This window comes from Scylla paramamosain, chromosome 11 (assembly GCF_035594125.1).
Source record: "Scylla paramamosain isolate STU-SP2022 chromosome 11, ASM3559412v1, whole genome shotgun sequence".
Classification (NCBI taxonomy): Eukaryota; Metazoa; Arthropoda; class Malacostraca; order Decapoda; family Portunidae; genus Scylla; species Scylla paramamosain.
Window position 1 is genome coordinate 9799236 of NC_087161.1, and position 20765 is coordinate 9820000.

At 40.5% G+C, this 20765-nt stretch overlaps 1 protein-coding gene across 1 annotated transcript in view; it reads left to right on the forward strand.

Annotated features, from left to right (window-relative positions):
- LOC135104928 (uncharacterized) overlaps window positions 1-10823 on the forward strand; it is a 221239-nt gene extending 210416 nt beyond the window's left edge. Inside the window, exon 12 of the mRNA XM_064012708.1 lies at window positions 6148-10823. Coding sequence (XP_063868778.1) covers window positions 6148-6208 — 61 coding nt within the window. The 3' untranslated portion in view covers window positions 6209-10823. The remainder of the gene's footprint in view (window positions 1-6147) is intronic.
- The last annotated feature ends 9942 nt before the right edge of the window (window positions 10824-20765 follow it).

A 20765-nucleotide genomic window follows, 5' to 3' on the forward strand; every position in this document is an offset into this window, starting at 1 on the left:
ATGATATTGCTACTAGAATAACATAATGTCTGCAAACCAAAAGTCCTTCTCCATGCTACACGTCATGAGCACAGCCACTTCTTTGTGCCAAGAACGGGTAAATTTGCAGTTTTCAACCAATACTCCTGCTTCGACTTCCCCTAACATACTGGACGCTCCCGCCCCCCAATATGGTAAACTAACCTAACATTTTGTAACCTCCTAAGCCGGGGGTTTTGTTCCCCCCGTGAACCCCACTCCCCCGCCATAAGGTAAACTAACCTACCCTAACATTCTATAACTTCCTAACCCTGAGGGCTTCGCTCCCCCTGGACCACCCCACCATAAGGTAAACTAACCTAACATAGCATTTTGTAACCTACTAACAGGGGAAGAGGGAGGCAAAATGGGCCTAGAAATGCTCCAAACAGTGAGATGTAGACCCTGTGTAGGGCTTTAGTTGCGTACTGTGTATTGGTTAAAACAGAAATAAAACCCGAACTAATAAGAAATAAAAAGAACGTTTATATTGTTTTGTTAGTATTTTTGCGTTCACTCCTGAACCCATCAATCTAAATTAGTGTACATTGGATTAGGATTAGGTTTCAGATGAGATGTCAGGAGCTGTATGGCTTTAGACCTAGTTGTCTAGTATATACCGTTACAAGATTGGGGAGACCTGAGGAAATAATATGTTGATTTTTCCTGGAACGACTACTGGTTCCGTGTCAGAGACCCGTCTCTGTTTGCTGAGCGCATAACATAGGTGATAGTGGAAGCATACATTCCTCACTCTTTCTCTCGACCTAAACCTTCCAAATCTTTATTTAACACAGCCTGTTTTCGTGCTATACATGATAGAGAGGTGGCCCACCTTCCATCACATGAATCTCATACCCTTTATAATTATTTCTTCTTGAAATCATGTCAAGTCTATTCTCCAACTAGCCAAAAACTCCTTCATTAATAGAAAGTGTCAAAATCTTTCAAGATCTAACTCACCTCGTGACTTATGGCACTTAGCCAAAAACATCTCAAATAACTTTGTTTTTTTTTTTTTTCTTTCCCTCCTTTATTTCAATCTGATGGTACCACTGCCATCTCATCTATTTCTAAAGCTAAACTCTTCGCTCAAACCTTTGCTGAAAATTCTACCTTGGATGATTCAGGGCTTGTTCCTCTCTGTTCTCCATTCTCTAACTACTTCATTCTACCGATTAAAAATCCTTCGCAGTGATGTTTTCCATGCCCTCGCTGGCCTAAACCCTGGGAAGGCTTATGGACCTGATGGAGTCCCTCCTATTATTCTCCGAAACTGTGCCTCCGTGCTTACACCTTGCATAGTCATACTCTTTCAACTCTGTCTATCAACATCTACCTTTCCTTCTTGCTGGAAGATTGCTTACATTTAGCCTGTTCCTAAAAAGGGCGATTGTTCTAATTCCTCAACCTATCATCCTATTGCTTTAATTTTTTGCCTCTCTAAAGATTTTGAATCTATCCTTAACAGGAAGATTCTTAAACATCTATCATTTAACAACCTTCTATCTGATCGCCAGTATAGGTTTCGTCAAGACCGCGCAACTAGTGATCTTCTGGCTTTCTTTAATGGGTCTTGGTCATCCTCCTTTAGAGATTTTGGCGAAAATTTTTGCTGTTGTCTTAGGCATATCAAAAGCTTTTGATAAATCCTGGCACAAAGCTCTGATTTCCAAACTACCCTCCTACGGCTTCTATCCTTCTCTCTGTAACTCCATCTCAAGTTTCCTTTCTATTTCCAAACTACCCTCCTACGGCTTCTATCCTTCTCTCTGTAACTCCATCTCAAGTTTCCTTTCTAAAGGAAAGGTCACTGTTCTTCTCCTAAATTTATTAACAGTGGTGTTCCTCAGGGTTCTGTCCTGTCACCCACTCTCTTCCTGTTATTCGCCAATGATCTAAACCAAACTTCTTGTCCTACTCCTACGCTGATGACACCACCTTGCACTTCTCCATGTCATTTCGTTGACGTCCAACCCTTCAGAAAGTAAACGGTTCACGCAGGGAAGCTACAAAACCCCCGACTTTTGATCTCTAAAATTTCTGATTGGGACAGAGCAAAATTAGTATTCCTTAATGCCTCAAAAACTCATTTCCTCCATCTATCAATTCAACGCAACCTTCCAGACAACTATCCCCTCTTCTTCAGTGACACTCAACTATCCTTTTCTTCTACACTGATCTTAGGTCTGTCTTTTATTTATAATATAAACTGGAAACTTCACATCTCATCTCTAGTCAAAACAGCTTCTATGAAGTTAGGCATTCTGAGTCGTCTCCGCCAGTTTTTCTCACTCTCCCACCCCCCAGCTGTTAACTCTGTACAGGGGTTTTATCCGTCCATATATGGAGTATGCTTCATATTTGGGGGGGGGATTCCACTCATACCGCTCTTTTAGACAGGTGGCATCAAAAGCTTTTCGTCTTATCAACTCGTCTCCTATGACTGACTGTCTTCAGCCTCTTTTTTGTCGCCGCAATGTTGCATCTCTTGCTATTTTCTACTTCTATTTTCATGCCAACTGCTCTTCTGATCTTGCTAACTGCGTTCCTTCCACAAGACTTTTTTTCTTTCTCTCACCTCTATTCTGTCTACCTCTCTAATGCAAGAGTTAACCAGTATTCTTTATCATGCATCCCTTTCTCAGGTAAACTCTGGAACTCCCTGCTTGCTTCTGTATTTCCACATTCCTATGACTTGAACTCTTTCAAGAGGTAGGTTTCAAGACATTTATCCTGTTATTTTTGACTACCACTTTCGACTTTGTTCGGGGACCGGCACCTCAGTGGATCTTATTTTCTTTTTTTTTTTTTTTTTTTTCAGTTTTGTTGCCCTTGGCCGGTGCCCCTTCTAAATGAAAATTTTAAAAATCTCTTCCACTGTGGGTATTCTCACATTGGAATTTAATTCGTGGAATTCGTTTCCGTTTTTTGGGCCAGGCGGAGGACTGACGAAGTATGCGGCTCTTGTATATACAGATCGCCACTCCAGTAGTCTACTGTAGGTCAGTGCACAGTACATATCGTATAATATTTGATAAATTTGTAAGTGGAATAATAAAAAGTTTGGCTTTTTTTACTGCATATTTTTGGCTCTTTTTGTAGTGCATTTGGCCTTTTTGGCTGATTTTTTTTTTTTTTTTTTTTTTTTTGGCTTTGGCCTTTTATGCTTCAGTAATCTGGCAACCCTTGCCTGGACAGGTGTAGGCTTGGCCTGTTGTAGAGGAGACAAGGATGTAGCAGGGCCCACGTTGACGTCCCAGTCCTTGAGATGTAAAAATGGCGGCCAGGTGAGCATGGACGAAAAAGGCCGCGCGGTATGGAAGTGGCGATGGTGAGAGGAGGGAGCCAAGGTGAGGATGGAGGACAAAGTCCGCGCGATCCGCCCGTGTCATTGGTGAGGGGATGGAGCTGAGGTGGGTGGGGAGGACAAAGTCCGTGCTCCCACCTGCAAATTTAGGGGATGGCAGCCAAGGGGAGCATGGACGTCAAAGCCTGCTACCACAGCCGTGGTACCGGAGAGGTGACAGCCCAGATGGGTGTTTTAGGTGCATCAAGGACCAGGCCCAAGGCCCGGGACGACCCAGATAACAGGACACGAGAGGAGAGGCCCCTAGAGGATAAGAGTTATTAGGAGGTGAGGCCAGTCTCCCTTCTCCTGGTGCAGCCACTTGCTGTCATGAACCCGGAAACGAGTCGAGGTGGTGAGATGAAGCATTTAAACAAACCCTAAGAAACAGAACCTCAAATAAATTAATGAGGTAGTGGTGGACCATTCCTAAACCAGTAAAACACAATATGTAAAGACTACCAAAACTGGGAAGTGGTAAATAAGTAGTCGTCCCCCTCACATTGTGGCATCCCACTAATTACTTAACCCCACTCGGATTTAGAGCTCTGTTACTATGATCTATTACAATTTTGGAGGTGTTTATCAGTGCTCTCAGCGAAGTCTTTCGTTACATTCATTTCCTTTTTATTTTCATAATACGTGAATTATATCATGTTAGAAATTTATAAAAAAAAAATTATTTATGGAAATTGATAAGGAGGAGGAGGAGTTGTGTGGGTAGTCAGTAATAAAGACATTTATTTAGACCAGATACTAAACTGATATAAGGTTAAATGTTGGATGAAATTAGATTACATCGTGTTATATTATAATCAGATCAGATATTACATTACATCATATAATAGATTACATTGAAATAGATATTAGATTACATATAAATCAAATTATAAAAGATAGATAAGAAAAATGTTAGACATCGAAGTATTCTGAAACAGATAACAGATGGAGCAATGTAAGAGGAGTACAGGTGTGGGGGCAGTGGTGGGTACGGGGTTGGGCAGCAGGCACCTCTCACAAAGTGTTGGGTGAATAAGAGCAGAGAAAGGAAGTTAGCAGCTCATGACCTACACACAGGTAGTCAATACAACTATGTAGATAGGCGCTCAGAATGCAAGTCTATGTGTGTAATAATAATAATTATAATAATAATAATTATTATTATTATTATTAGTTCTTTTTTTATTATCGGTTCATTCATTTGCTGCCTTATCGGCTAAAAATACACATATTACATATTATTTTACATACTAACATACATACTATATCTTCAGAATACATGTACCCTAAGGAGATACTATGACTGCCACTTGGCCCCGACCAACCTGGTAGACCACCCCTGGGATTATCAGGCCGCTCTTTTTTTTTTTTTTTTTCAAGAGTATGTTTCTTTCTCCTCCCTAAGCAGTGGGTCACAGCTCTCGATTTACACCAGGTACCCTTGTAGGCTGTTATATGATGCTGTATGATTCAGTGGAGATGTTTACCTGAGAGTATACTCAAAACTGTTTGAACCAAGGACGTTAAAGAAATATTTATCAAACCACATTGGTGTGACCAAAGATATCTCATCAAAGCTCTAATACCAAAGCGTCTGACTTCAGCTGGCTCACCCTAGTCGTCAACAAAACTCTCCTCAAAAGCTGTGTAACCAAAGCTAACCTAACCTAACGAAAGCCGTCTGTCCAAAATTGTAAATCACCCAAAGTCTATTCAAGAATTTCTTTCATTCGCTTGTGTAACATTAATACGGCGAATATAAAAGTGAAAATCATATAGTGCAGGAAACGTAAGGATAAATAGAACCTTTGAGTCGTAAAGAGTAACTAAAGACGTATCTTTATTCAAGTACGATAAAATAACTAAGAGAAACTGTACACTCTATTACAGGAAGCTGAAAATGCAGTCAGAAACACATAATCAAAACCTCCACATCCCTCTTCAAGTGTAAGCAACAACAGAATCATTGCAGTACAGACCACTAACAACAACTTAACTAGCACAACACAAACCTATCTTTTAATAACACAGCAACACAGTACGGACCTATTAGCACAGCAAAACAGTATAGGCCTGTCAATAGCAACACAGCAACACAGTACAGGAACACAGCAAAGTACAGGCTTATCAATAGCAAGACAGTACAGGCCTCTCAGTAGCAATGCAGCAACTCAGTACAGGCCTGTCAGTAGCAACAATACAGTATAGGACCTTCAATAACACGAGCAACTAAGTATAGGCCTTCTAATAACAATACAACCATTGCTACGATATCAACATTTCACTTTTTTTTTCTTTTTCTTGTTGAACTGTGTGTGTGTGTGTGTGTGTGTGTGTGTGTGCGTAATGATCATAATAATAATAACAACAATAATAATAATAATAATAATAATAATAATAATAATAATAATAATAATAATAATAATAATAAAGATAATATTCGATTTATTAATCTTGCAGTCAGCTTTACAGCTGAAAATCCACATGTTGCATATAAACTTATATACTAACAACATACATACTACGTCTTAAGTATACATTAACCCTAAGGAAGCATCTTACAATTTGATAATATGGCTGACAGATGGCGCAGACCAACCGAATCCTAGGCCAGGGATGATCAGGCCAACCTGTGTATATATATATATATATATATATATATATATATATATATATATATATATATATATATATATATATATATATATATATATATATATATTTTTTTTTTTTTTTTTTTTTTTTTTTTTTTCTTTTTCAGTGTGTATTTTTCTTTTCAGAGTTTGTTTCTCTTACCTAAGCAGCGGGTCACACACCGGGTACCTAATCACTGCTAGGTGAACGGGGCTACACTGCAAAGAAGAAAGAACTTCTGACCTGGCCCGGGAATCGAACCTGGATCCTCCCATTTGTGAATCGGGGCGCTATACACACACACACACACACACACACACACACACACACACACACACACACACACACACACACACACACACACACACACACTTCAGCCGAAACCTGCCGAAACGATAATTACTCCCTGTGAGGTCTAAAGCACTGTTCAGGGGGTGCTGTGAACTTATCATTAAGCCCAGCTGTGACCTCAATGAACGTTTCCCTTTGTGTCTCACAACACAAGGGGACAGTCACAGTCTGCCCTCTAAAGACTACTCTCTTCCTCCACACAAAACTACAAACATCTAATAACACACACACCCTTCACTCAAAAATTTTAAAATCATCATGCCGACTCCTACACCAGCCTCGGAGTCCCCATCTGGGGAGGGGACCATAAATGTCCCCAGGTCGGACTGCCTTTCTGTTGACGACCCTAAGTGTCTTGACACCCCTCTCAACTTTTTCTTCATTAACTTCTGCAACATTCGCGGTCTAAGATCTAATTTTCAATCTGTAGAACACCACCTCTCCTCTTCTAAACCTCATCTTCTTTTCCTCACTGAAACTCAGGTGTCTGAGGCAACTGACAGTAGCCCCTTTTCTGTTCCCTCCTACTTTCTCAATCCTCATTTTCGATCCAAAGCTGGATGTTGCGTTTATGTGCGCAATGACTTAATTTGCTCTCGTGCCCACGCTCTTGAATCTTCCGAGTTTTCCACCATCTGGCTACGACTACAGAGTCACTCTCAAACTAAATTTATCTGTGCTGTATACCTCTCACCTAACTCCTCTGACTATAAGAAATTCTTTGACTACTTAACTTCCAAAGTGCAGCACATTCTGACCCTCTTCCCTTTTGCAGAGATCTCCATTCTTGGAGACTTCAATGTTCACCACCAGCTTTGGCTTTCCTCTCCCTTCACTGACCATCCTGGTGAACTAGCCTACAACTTTGCTATCCTCCATGACCTAGAGCAATTGGTGCAACACCCTACTCGTATTCCTGACCGTCTTGGAGATACACCCAACATTCTTGACCTTTTCCTGACCTCTAATCCTTCTGCTTATGCTGTCACCCTTTCTTCTCCGTTGGGTTCCTCCGATCACAATCTCATATCTTTATCTTGTCCTATTGCTCCAATCCCTCCTCAGGATCCCCTTAAGCGAAGGTGCCTCTGGCGTTTTGCCTCTACTATTTGGGAGGACCTGAGGAGGTATTTTGCTGATTTTCCTTGGAATGACTACTGCTTCCGTGTCAGAGACCCGTCTTTGTGTGCTGAGCGCATAACAGAGGTGATAGTGTGTGGCATGGAGGCATACATTCCTCACTCTTTTTCTCGTCCTAAACCTTCTAAACCTTGGTTTAACACAGCTTGTTCTCGTGCTATACATGATAGAGAGGTGGCCCACAAAAGGTACTTAAGCCTTCCATCACCAGAATCTCATGCACTTTATATTTCTGCCCAGAACCATGCCAAGTCTGTTCTCCAACTAGCCAAAAACTCCTTCATTAACAGAAAATGTCAAAACCTTTCAAGATCTAACTCCCCTCGTGATTTCTGGCATCTAGCCAAAAATATCTCCAATAACTTTGCTTCTTCTTCTTCTTTCCCTCCTCTATTTCAACCAGATGGCACCACTGCTATCACATCTATTTTTAAAGCTGAACTCTTTGCTCAAACCTTTGCCAAAAACACTACCTTGGACGATTCTGGGTTTGTTCCTCCCTCTCCTCCACCCTCTGACTAATAATTCATGCCACATATTAAAATTCTTCGCAATGATGTTTTCCGTGCCCTCGCTGGCCTAAACCCTCGGAAGGCTTGTGGACCTGATGGGATCCCTCCTATTGTTCTCCGAAACTGTGCCTCCGTGCTTACACCTTGCCTAGTCAAACTCTTTCAGCTCTGTCTGTCAACATCTACATTTCCTTTTTGCTGGAAGTTTGCCTACATTCAACCTGTTCCTAAAAAGGGTGACCATTCTAATCCCTCAAACTACCGTCCTATTGCTTTAATTTCCTGCCTATCTAAAGTTTTTTAATCTATCCTCAACAGGAACATTCTTAAACATCTATCACTTCACAACCTTCTATCTGATCCCCAGTATGGGTTCCGTCAAGGCCGCTCTACTAGTGATCTTCTGGCTTTCCTTACTGAGTCTTGGACATCCTCTTTTAGAGATTTTGGTGAAACTTTTGCTGTTGCCTTGGACATATCAAAAGCTTTTGATAGAGTCTGGCACAAAGCTTTGATTTCCAAACTACCCTCCTACAGTTTCTATCCTTCTCTCTGTAACTTCATCTCAAGTTTCTTTTCTGACCATTCTATTGCTGCTGTGGTAGACGGTCACTGTTCTTCTCCTAAATCTATTAACACTGGTGTTCCTCAGGTTTCTGTCCTGTCAGCCACTCTCTTCTTATTATTCATTAATGATCTAAACCAAACTTCTTGTCCTATCCACTCCTACGCTGATGATACCACCCTGCACTTTTTCCACGTCTTTTTTATAGACGTCCAACCCTTCAGGAGGTAAACATATCACGCAGGGAAGCCACAGAATGCTTGACTTCTGATCTTTCTAAAATTTCTGATTGGTGCAGAGAAAACTTGGTATTGTTCAATGCCTTAAAAACTCAATTCCTCCATCTATCAACTCGACACAACCTTCCAGACAACTATCCCCTCTTCTTCAATGACACTCAACTGTCCCCCTCTTCTACACTGAACATCCTCGGTCTGTCCTTTACTTACAATCTGAACTGGAAACTTCACATCTCATCTCTAGCTAAAACACCTTGTATGAAGTTAGGTGTTCTGAGACGTCTCCGCCAGTTTTTCTTACCCCCCCAGCTGCTAACTCTGTACAAGGGCCTTATCCGTCCATGTATGGAATATGCTTCACATGTTTGGGGGGGTTCCACTCATACTGCTCTTCTAGACAGGGTGGAATCAAAAGCTTTTCGTCTCATCAACTCCTCTCCTCTAACTGACTGTTTTCAGCCTCTCTCTCACCGCCGCAGTGTTGCATATCTAGCTGTCTTCTACCGCTATTTTCATGCTAACTGCTCTTCTGATCTTGCTAACTGCATGCCTCCCCTCCTTCCGCGGCCTCGCTGCACAAGACTTTCTTTTTTCTCTCACCCCTATTCTGTCCACCTCTCTAACGCAAGAGTTAACCAGTATTCTCAATCATTCATCCCTTTCTCTGGTAAACTTTGGAACTCCCTGCCTGCTTTTGTATTTCCACCTTCCTATGACTTGAATTCCTTCAAGAGGGAGGTTTCAAGACACTTATTCATCAATTTTTGACCATTGCTTTGACCCTTTTATGGGACTGGCATTTCAGTGGGCATATTTTTTTATTGGATTTTTGTTGCCCTTGGCCACTGTCCTTCCTACATAAAACACACACACACACACACACACACACACACACACACTTGGATTAGATCAGATTGTTTACTGACTACATAATTTTTTTATGTTTATGGGCTTTACACAATTTTATATGAACATAAATTGAACGAAACAAACATACAACTCTTAAATGTAGTCCACCGATAAAACAGACTCAACAAATTCTTGAATATACGCAAAAGCTGTTAATATTAAGCACTAGAAATCTTTTTACATTCGAGCAAACTGAAACATCAACTAAAGGCTTCTGCAATAACGATAAATGGATGTGAAAAGTTGACAAACGGATAAACACACACACACACACACACACACACACACACACACACACACACACACACACACACACACACACACACACACACACACACACACACACACACACACACACACACACTAGCTACACCTCACCCAGGTCGTCGACTTCCCCGCCCACCAGCAAGCCACCCTCGACCTTATATTGACAGACCTGGACCAGCAGTACTCGGCCCCCAAGCCGCTGCCTCCCATGGGACGGAGCACCCACCTCTCCATACTGACCTGGAAGCAGCATGTCGCCAGCACCATAAGATCCGCTACCTACAGGCTGTACATGCTGCGCAGACTCAGGTCACTGGGGACGCCGACAGACGAGTTAAGGGGGTTGTACCTCACCTTCATCCTCCCCAAACTCATGTATTCCTCCCCAGCTTGGTCCTCCTCCCTTACTCACACTCAACAGCTACAGCTGGAGAGGGTGCAGAAAAGGACGTGCAGGGTCATCCTTGGCCCTGCCTACATCACTTATGATGAAGCCCTGACCACCCTGAGTCTGTCCAGACTATTCACCAGGCACCGAGAGGCTCTGGAGAATTTTGGAAGGGGATTACTGCATCATCCACACCTCAGACTCATGCTGCCGCCTGACGCGCCTCGCCCGTTCCGTGCCAGCAGACACCACAACAAGATAACGCTCCTAAAGGCGCCGCGAACGGACCGGTACAGACTCAGCACGATTCCCACAACGGTGCGAGCCATCAGTCAATAGTATTTCGCTTCTAGATTAGACTTAGCTTTAGGATTAATGTTAAGTATTTCCCCACCCCCTCTGTACATTTTCAGTTTGTTAACTGCCTGAATAATAAACCGTTTATTATTATTATTATTATTTTATTATTACACACACACACACACACACACACACACACACACACTGAGAAGACGGTTTTGGAAAGCTACTCGTATGCATTAAACATGAATTAATCTCACCACCAAGACCTCAGCAAGAAATAAGGCCACAGCGCCTTTCCTCGTTACCTGCCATCGTGACGGGGTTGCCCTCCAATACAATAATTCATTTCACGAAAAGTTATGTACATAGTTACATAAGAACCTGAAGGGCAATACTGAAGTGATATTTTTGAAAGTGAGATGATACTGACAGACTAAATATACGAAAGAAAAAATCAGAAATGGGAGATTTTCCCAATTTCACAGAACAGAAATATGTAGTTGTTAAAAGTATTTGTACTAGAAATCAAGTCAGAGGGAGAGAGAGAGAGAGAGAGTGAAAGAGAGAGAGAGAGAGAGAGAGAGAGAGAGAGAGAGAGAGAGAGAGAGAGAGAGAGAAAGAAAGAAAGAGGGGTAAGGCACCGGTGATGACAGCCACCAACCCTGAGCCGACGATTAAAAAGATGAGCCACCGTCGCCTGCCACTCTTTTTATCAGGCGAGGGTGGCGGGGCGGCAGAGAATACACAACCCGCTGTACGATGACACTCACACACGTCCTCCACCTGCCCACACTCCGTCTGAGCACCCATTTGCACCCTAGCACATTCATCACCAGCCCCTCAGCTCCTCCGTGTAGGCAAAGACGTGCGGTGAGGGCAAGGCTTGGGCGGAGAGGGGCAGCGCGGAGTGGACATCGTACACCAGTCATCCTACCACCGTGGGACGCGACCTCTTATCTCAGACGCACATTTTCCCCCGAATTCCTTTTCCTCGCCCACCAGACTCGCTCAAGGGACACACGGGAAGGAAAAGCTCAAGGGAAAAATAGTAAATATCCCCCTGAAAATACGCTAGACTTTTTTTTTATCTAAATTAACCATTTCTAGTCTTTTTAATTAAGAGGGTGGCGTATGTCCCCTGGGTCGCCGAGGAGCTATCAGGAGGGCCGCAGGCGTCATGGAGGTTGACTTTTTCGATTTGGTGAGAAGGATGGCTCGACCAAGGAAGTGAAGTGAAGCCTCAGTACGTCTCTCTCCCCTGTCCCCCACACTCCACCTTCTCACTCCCAAACCCCATAACACCTCCCTCCTCGTATTCCTCCACCTCCTCATTTTCCCGCACTTCTCCCTTCAACTAAAATTTGCTTTCCCCATGCCTCACTCGACCCTGCACCTTTTTAAATATCCTACCCAACACTACCAACACTCAATACACTACACCCGCCGCTCCTTCCCATCACTCCCTATAAGCTTCGCCCGCTTCTCCCTGCACTCTCCCTTTCTTGCAACACCGATTCTTTCCCCCTAATCTTCCTCACGACTTGACTATCTCCTCTGCATGCCATCTGCGTATTTCACTTTCACCCTGGTATGAACTCTTTCTTTACTCCCTCTGAAGTACACTCATCCTCCATCCCCAATTCCTTCCTTCCTTCACTCATTGCCCTCCTTTACATATGCCAACAAACATTCCACGTCCAATGCAGCCACCATTATTCTTCCTCTTGGCTCTACTGTGCTTCGCTGACTGTCTGCTGCTACGTGTCAGTAAACATTTTAGTTCACAGCTTTCTTCTTGGTATATTTGTGTGTGTGTTTGTGTGTGGAGCACATGTTTTAAGAGAAAGAAGTGAGGAGGGGCTAGGGTTTGGCTTTATGAAGAAGAGGAGGAGGAGGAGAGAAACAGTGACAACGACAACGAAAGGGAGCGATTGAAAGGAAGAGGAAGAAGAGAAGGGCGAAGATGAAGGAGAGCAGAAACATAAGGACATAAGAAATAAGAGAAGCTACAAGAAACCACCAGGCTTACACATGGCAGCCCCTATATGAAATATACCTACCTATTTCCACCTATCATCCCCATCCATAAATCCGTCAAATCTTCTGTTAAAGCCCCCTAATGTCTTAGTACTAACAACTTGATTACTGAGTCCGTTCCACTCGTCTACCACTCTATTTGAGAACCAATTTCTTCCTATCTCTTTCTTAAACCTAAATTTTTCAAGCTTGAACCCATTATTTCTTGTTCTGTCCTGGTTGCTGATCCTAAGAATGTTGCTTACGTCCCCCTTGTTATAACCCTTATACCATTTAAAGACTTCTATCAGGTCCTCTCTTATCCTACGTCTCTCTAAAGAATGTAAATTTAACAGCTTCAATTTCGCCTAGTAAGGAATACTCCTCATCCCCTGTATCATTTTAGTCATTCTCCTTTATACTACATGGGAATGAGGAGAAATATGAAGCACTAATGGTGAAGATAGAGCAAAGAGAAGTGTTAATGGAGACACGGAGTAGAGGAATAAAGATCGGAACAATAGCGGAGAGGGAGGGGAGAAGGATGTGAAGAGCGAAAGAGGAAAAGAGGCAGATGGGCATGAGAGAGAGAGAGAGAGAGAGAGAGAGAGAGAGAGAGAGAGAGAGAGAGAGAGAGAAAGGCAAGGGAAATCGTGGCTCATTGGTCATGTCGCGTCTCCCTCATTACCCTCACTATAAATACCGCTGCTGCTTCACCCACCTTCAACTCGTACCACCTCCAGACTTTCCAACCATCGCTACCTCACTCCAACTCCTGCGCCACCTCACATTTCACATCCTCACTTCCATCATCTATCCCCCTCCCCCATCCTCTCTCTCTCTCTCTCTCTCTCTCTCTCTCTCTCTCTCTCTCTCTCTCTCTCTCTCTCTCTCTCTCTCTCTCTCTCTCTCTCTCTCTCTCTCTCTCTCTCTCTCTCTCCTCTGCACATTGTAAAGTATAGTAAGTATAGTATCATTACTAAGACACCCAAGTACATTCCACAGGGGGCACAACAAACACCACGCTGCACCACACCGCACCAGCTACACTACACCGTACACACCCAAACGCCACAACAATCTATCTCGTGGTAACATAAAAACATCGCCATCTCACAGTTATCACCTTGAAATAACTTCATAAAATGACCGATCACTGCCATCCAAAATGTGTGTGTGTGTGTGTGTGTGTGTGTGTGTGTGTGTGTGTGTGTGTGTGTGTGTGTAGCCACAAACACACCCTCAGAAGACCCCACACAATACTTCTTTACGGCTCACTGCCCAAAATTTATATTCAGCTTTTCCGGGAACACTGAGACCGTGCGGGGATTGCGAAAGATTGCTGGCGGTTGTGTATAGAGACTAGGAGGAAACTGATGCGTGGGTCGTTGGATGGAGTTCAAGTCAATACTTTTGGGGTGGAGACTATGAATGGATGTACAAGACGGTAATTAACACTTCTTGACGCTATGGATGGAAAGACGTGACAATCGCTGGTTAATATTACAAAAAGGAACAAGATGACGGTCACCAAACCAGATGGTGGTGGAGCAGCCCAGTTACATGCCTGGGTGAGATTAGTGAACGGCTGAAGGATGGCGGAGGGAAGGGAAGCTGGAAGGAATGGAGGCAGGAGAAGGGGACGGGAGGGAATGGGAGAGGACTGGAGAGGAGGAGACCACTGGGCCATGACGGACGCGCTTGGTGGCCACTTTGAGGACCTGTCAGCGAGTCTATATGAGGTGACCTGAAATATGGCCTCTCGCTTGGTCTCCTTTTCCTCTTCCTCCACCCCACTTCTACTCCCTCCATCATCTCCCCACTTGCGGTGTGAAAATGATTCCTTTGTTCGAGGTGCGAGATGTTGGAGGAGATAAATAGTGTGTTAAATAAATATTGGCATGTATGGAGGGGCAAATAAATCCACACTTAAGTACCGGATGTCAGTGACAATATGGAAACCAACACTGTGTGTGTGTGTGTGTGTGTGTGTGTGTGTGTGTGTGTGTGTGTGTGTGTGTGTGTGTGTGTGTGTGTGTGTGTGTGTGTGTGTGTGTGTGTGTGTGTGTGTGTGTGTGTGTGTGTGTGTGTGTGTGTGTGTGTGTGTGTGTACCTGCACTCATCTAATGCTTGCATTTATACAGGACTCAATGGGGCTTGCAATGGGGGAAATTAGTGATACCAAATGATTATATTTTTTTACACACACACACACACACACACACACACACACACACAGCCATGTCACCGCGCTAATTTTCATTTGTTAGGTCAACGCAGGTTGAGTTAGTTTTAGTTACTTGAGGTTACGTTTGGTAACATGACAATACTGGTTTTGATCTCCTCAACTACGGCAAAATACAAAAACTAGAGAGAGAGAGAGAGAGAGAGAGAGAGAGAGAGAGAGAGAGAGAGAGAGAGAGAGAGAGAGACTAACCAAAAACACGCCACTCTCTTTATACTTCCCATCTGTTCTCATTAGCGGTATCTGACCGAATTTTCTTGATGCAGCCTTTTATATATATATATATATATATATATATATATATATATATATATATATATATATATATATATATATATATATATATATATATATATATATATATATATATATATATATATATATATATATATATATATATATATATATATATATATATATATATATATATATATATATATATATATATATATATATATCATATGATCAGAGATACATCCAGACTTTCTTTCTTCATTTATTTCTTGCAGATTTTCACCTTAACAAAAGGCAACTTCCGGCTATAAACATGGATAAAATTTTGTACATTAATTAAAAGATACATTTAATATATATAAAAAAAAAAAGCACTAAACCATAGGAGGCACGGCAACGTAAATAAACAAAGACCAGACATATGGAATGAAGGAAAGTACTGATATAGTAACAAAAAAATATGTACAGACAGTAATGATAAATGCGTGGACATCGGTAAACACTGATATTAGGTAAAAAAAAAAAAAAAGAAAAAGTAGAATAAAATAAATAAGAGTGTAGTGTACTGAACAGACCTGTATACTCTCGTTGATGGAGGAATAAAGACTAACGGGGGGTGGTGATGTTAGAATTAGATTGGTTGCTAACTCGGATAACAACTCCGAGCCGAGTTTATAAAAGCTATAGTCTGGATGATGATAACTGGCTATTCAATTCAGGTTTTTAAGTGTTTAATGTAAATACCTTCTAATGTTTTCATGTATGTATGAGCGTCAGCTTAATGAAATATTCGGAAGTCCTTTGTAAAGGGACAAATGTTCATATGTTCTTACTGCTGAAAATGGGAGATGAGCTGTTTCTGTGAACGCATCAAATTACCTTTATGTTCCCTGATTCTATGTGTTGGATTCCTCTTAGTTTCTCAATATATCGAGTCTTGCAACTCGAACAAATAAATTCACAAATGGTGTTGGAGATGAGTTCAGTAGGAATACTGTCTTTGAATTAAAAAAAAAAAAAAGACCAATAGTAAAATTGTTGCTGAAGATAAAAATGAATTTAGTGTCAGGATATTGTGTTTTAAGAATGGTACTGAGTGTCTTCCTAATAGTATAGCTAAGGTGGCCACAGTAAAGTAATTTTATGTATTTCTTAGGTGTCGTCTAAGTGTCATTAGAGTACACCTATTAAATCTGCTTTCTAAAAACTTGTAAATAATATTATTGATGATGCTTAACGGAAACCAGTTATTGTAAAAAAAAAAAAAAAAATGTCCTTAAGAAGTTAATTTCATGGTCAAACGTAAACCAGTTAAAGAAATAAGCTGTAGCAACGATATAATAGAATGTTAATAGCATTAATCTTAAACAATTGAGGAATAAAAGATAGATAATTAATCCCCAAGCCAGTGAAAATTATTTTGCGGTAAACTGCTGTATATAACTGATTAGTATTACGAAATCACCATTACATCCAAAAACGCGATAGAACCAGTGTGAATTCAAAATCGGGAAGTTTAGAGTTCAGACAGATGAGAAATTTAGGAATGTGTTGAGAGTGAATAAAAGAAAGGTGTCATCAACCTATCTTTTGTAAAGCATAGGTTTAAATTCACTAGGACATTCATTTAACCAATTAATTTCATGGAGACATAAGAAGTCATTAACAAGAGTAGGGCCAAGACAAGAACCCATAGCCACACCATCAATATGGATATTTCTTTATTAAACTGAAAGGGGAGTCTTTAATTGCCAGGTTTAATAGATTAATAAATTGTTTTTTTAGTGTAATTAAAGTGTTCTGATCCTTAAAAAGCTCATTGCAAATTATTTGAATGGTTTCATCAAGGAGATATTAGTGAATAGTGACTTGACATCAAAACTTACCATGACATTATTATGAACTTCTACTTTATTTATTTTCTTTAACGAAATGATAAGAATTTTTTAAGGTAAATCTATTTGACGTTAATGGTTCCAGTATGGGGACAAAATATTCAGCTAATCAATAATTAAATGTATTAATGGTACTGAGAATGGGCCTAATAGGTTTACCGGTTTTCTGAGTTTTCGGAGGGCCATAGAGGATACCACGGGACGAGCTGCTTGTGAAAAGGTAGTTGAAAATATCTTTAGTGATAACATTCAGTTTAAGGAGATGTTTCAGTAGTCTTGCTAGTTTACTCTTTTTTTTATTTACTTTTTTTTTTTTAATATATCTTTTAATTGATATACTAAATTTTATCCCTGTCTTTTGGCCTGAAGATGCCTTCTGTGAAGGTGGAACGTTGCAAGAAATAAATGAAGAAAGAAACTCTTGATGTATCCCTGTTTACCTTTTCTGTAGCTCAGAATTTATCTGATATATATATATATATATATATATATATATATATATATATATATATATATATATATATATATATATATATATATATATATATATATATATATATATATATTATATATATATATATATATATATATATATATATATATATATATATATATATATATATATATATAATGTGTGTATGTGTGTGTGATTCACCTACGGTCGTCTGCTGGTCACCCAGCCAGCCGTTCCCTTACGGAAAGAGCTCAGAGGTCATAGTGACTGATCTTCGGGTAGGACTGAGACCATTGACACACCACACATCGGGAGAGCGAGGTCACAACCCCTCGGGTTACATCCCGTACCTACTTGCTGCTAGGTGAACAGGGGCTACACATTAAGAGGTTCGCCCACCTGGTATCTTAGAAACATAAGTAACCAACCTCTGGATATATTTATTTTTTTTCACACAAGCAATTAATAGTTTATATTATATCAAGAAATTACCTGGATATATAGCAATACATGTACACTAATATACAGTTTACTCTAAAGGTAGGTAAGGACATAGAAGCTGAACACTACATCCCACACCGCCGGGCAACACAAAGCCAGAGCGTAAAGGCGCGTCCAAACTATGACACATGACATGCAACAAGCCGGTGGTGACGCGCGCACTGACGCGCAGCAAGTGTAGCCGGATTGTCAGAAATTTCTTGAGATCTGAAATTTTGACCTTTTGTCAGAATGTAAGAAATTACTGTAAAATCTGAAATTTTGACGAAATTGTTAGAAAATCTTTAGAATTTTTAAGTCCTCTATTTTTATTTATTCATTTATTTATTTATTTTATTTGTTTTTATTATTATTATTATTATTATTATTATTATTATTATTATTATTATTATATATTGTTTTTTTTATTTACTTATTTATTATCTATTTATTTCATTTTATTTATTTTTATTTATTCTATTTTTTATTTTTTATTTATTTATTTTTTTTATTTATTTATTTTTATTTATTTATTTATTTATTATTATTTTTTTTTTTTTGTTAGGGAATTGCAAACTGACGAGACTCGTCAATTGGCGGTTCCTTCTCATATGACAATCACGCACTTCCAAAAGTAAGTGATTGTGCCTTGATGCTCTTCTCCTTCTTGTGACTTTTTCAGCTTTGTGTAGATTATTAGATCCATTGCTTTCCTTCGTCCTTTTAAGCCTGTGGGAGAGAGAGAGAGAGAGCAGAAAAACGGAGTCTCCTGACATCTAACCTCTTAGGCATATTTCCCAGGCCTGCGCAAGGAAATTTTTCATCTCTTTAAAATATTTTCCCTTTCTTCCTTGCAACCCATACAATCGCAGCACAGTGAGAATTCCTCCATCAACTTCCTCCCGTCTAGTCTGCCACTCTGATTCACCTATGTTTCCCACATTTACCTCTGTAAAGCTACCTCTCTGTCGCTCATATCTACAGCACTCCACAATAACGTGTTCTGTCGTCTCTCTCTCTCCCCTACACAACGTACAGTCTTGGTCATGCTCGTCCCTACTCCTGGTTTTAACTTCAAGTGTTTTTGTCCTTGCTTTAGCTTCGCCCCCTTTGGACACCCCTACAAGGTAAACCTAACATTTCCTGGGTAAATTTGCAGTTTCAACCAAAACTCCCCCCTCGATCCCCTCTAACCCACTGGACCCCCCATTAGGTAAACTAACCTAACCTAACATTTTGTAACCTCCGAAATGTGGTGGCTTTGCCCCCCATGGACCCCTCATAAGGTAAACTACCCTAACCTTATATTTTGTAACCTCACCTCCCCTTCTGAACACCCTCCTTAAGGTAAACTAACCTAACATAACATTTTGTAAAATAACCAAGGGTAGGACAACCCCGCCATAAGGTAAACTTATCATTAATTTCCGACAGGCCAAAATGTGGCTAGAAATGCTCCAAACAGTGAGATGTAGACTTTGCGAAGGGCTATAGTTACGTAGGGTGTATTGGTTGAAACAAAATTAAAACCATGATAAATTTGCAGTTTCAGCCAATACTCCCCACTTTACACCTCCCCGTTTCTAACCTACTGGGCCTTGACATAAGGTAAACTAACCTAACCTAATAATTTGTAACCTCCTAACCTGGGGTGGGTTTCGCCCACCATGGATCCTCCCATTAGGTAAACTAATTGCACTGCATAACTTCTAATTACAAGAAGAATATTTAATTATTGTACTATATACTAACAATGAACATTTCAATTGTCTTTTTTTTTTTTTAATATCCAGAAATTTTGGCAACAAATTGTTAGAAGTTTTACCGGGATCATCTGCCAAAACTGCGCGGCAGCTCAGTTAGTTTCTCACAAGGAGAGTGCAGCTCGCATGCTCGCTCATCACTCATGACAGACTCGCGGGAACACTCAGCTGTTTATTAAACTCTTGAAAGAGCACCCATGCCTGTGGCAAGTTGGAAATAAAAACTACAAGAACAAGGCAATGAGAAGTGCAAGTCTAGATGCAAATTGTAGAATGAATTCACAAGCATTCTAATGTAGTTCTTTAAAATCATTGTGGCATTCTCTTTCAAGTTCAGTGAAAATTTGTATAAATCTTCCCTTTACACTCCGCCTGGAAATCCATTTCTTGCACCAAAGCTTCCTTTTCTTCCCTTTTTTTTTTTTCGATTACAAGCTGCCCCCTCAATGTACCACAAAAGTGGCTATTGACGAGTAGTGTTGGCAGTGGGCGCATCCATACATACAATAGCTTCGGCAGTTCAGCAGGGGCCATATTCAGAAACGATTTGCTCTCTCACATGACTATTTTCAAAAGTCACAGCGATATTTAGCTGGGTTCTCAAGAGTGTTTTCTCCTGTTAATAATGTAGAAATCTTGTTAATCTGTCATTAGAACCATCAAAACACTCTTAAAAACCTGTCACTTCAACTAGAGCCTCTTGAAAGTAGTAGTGGATATATATATATATATATATATATATATATATATATATATATATATATATATATATATATATATATATATATATATATATATATATATATATATATATATATATGACACTGATAAGATAAAAAAATAAACAAGGAGGCAATAGTTCAGGTAAACGGTCTCGGAAGTCACAATATTTGCATCTGAAGACCTGAACAGGATAGGAGAGAAGAGTATTGTGGCATTCTTGCCCCTCACCAGCGAACAGCAAGGACACGCTTGTATTCCTAACATGAAACAGGAGTGAGCG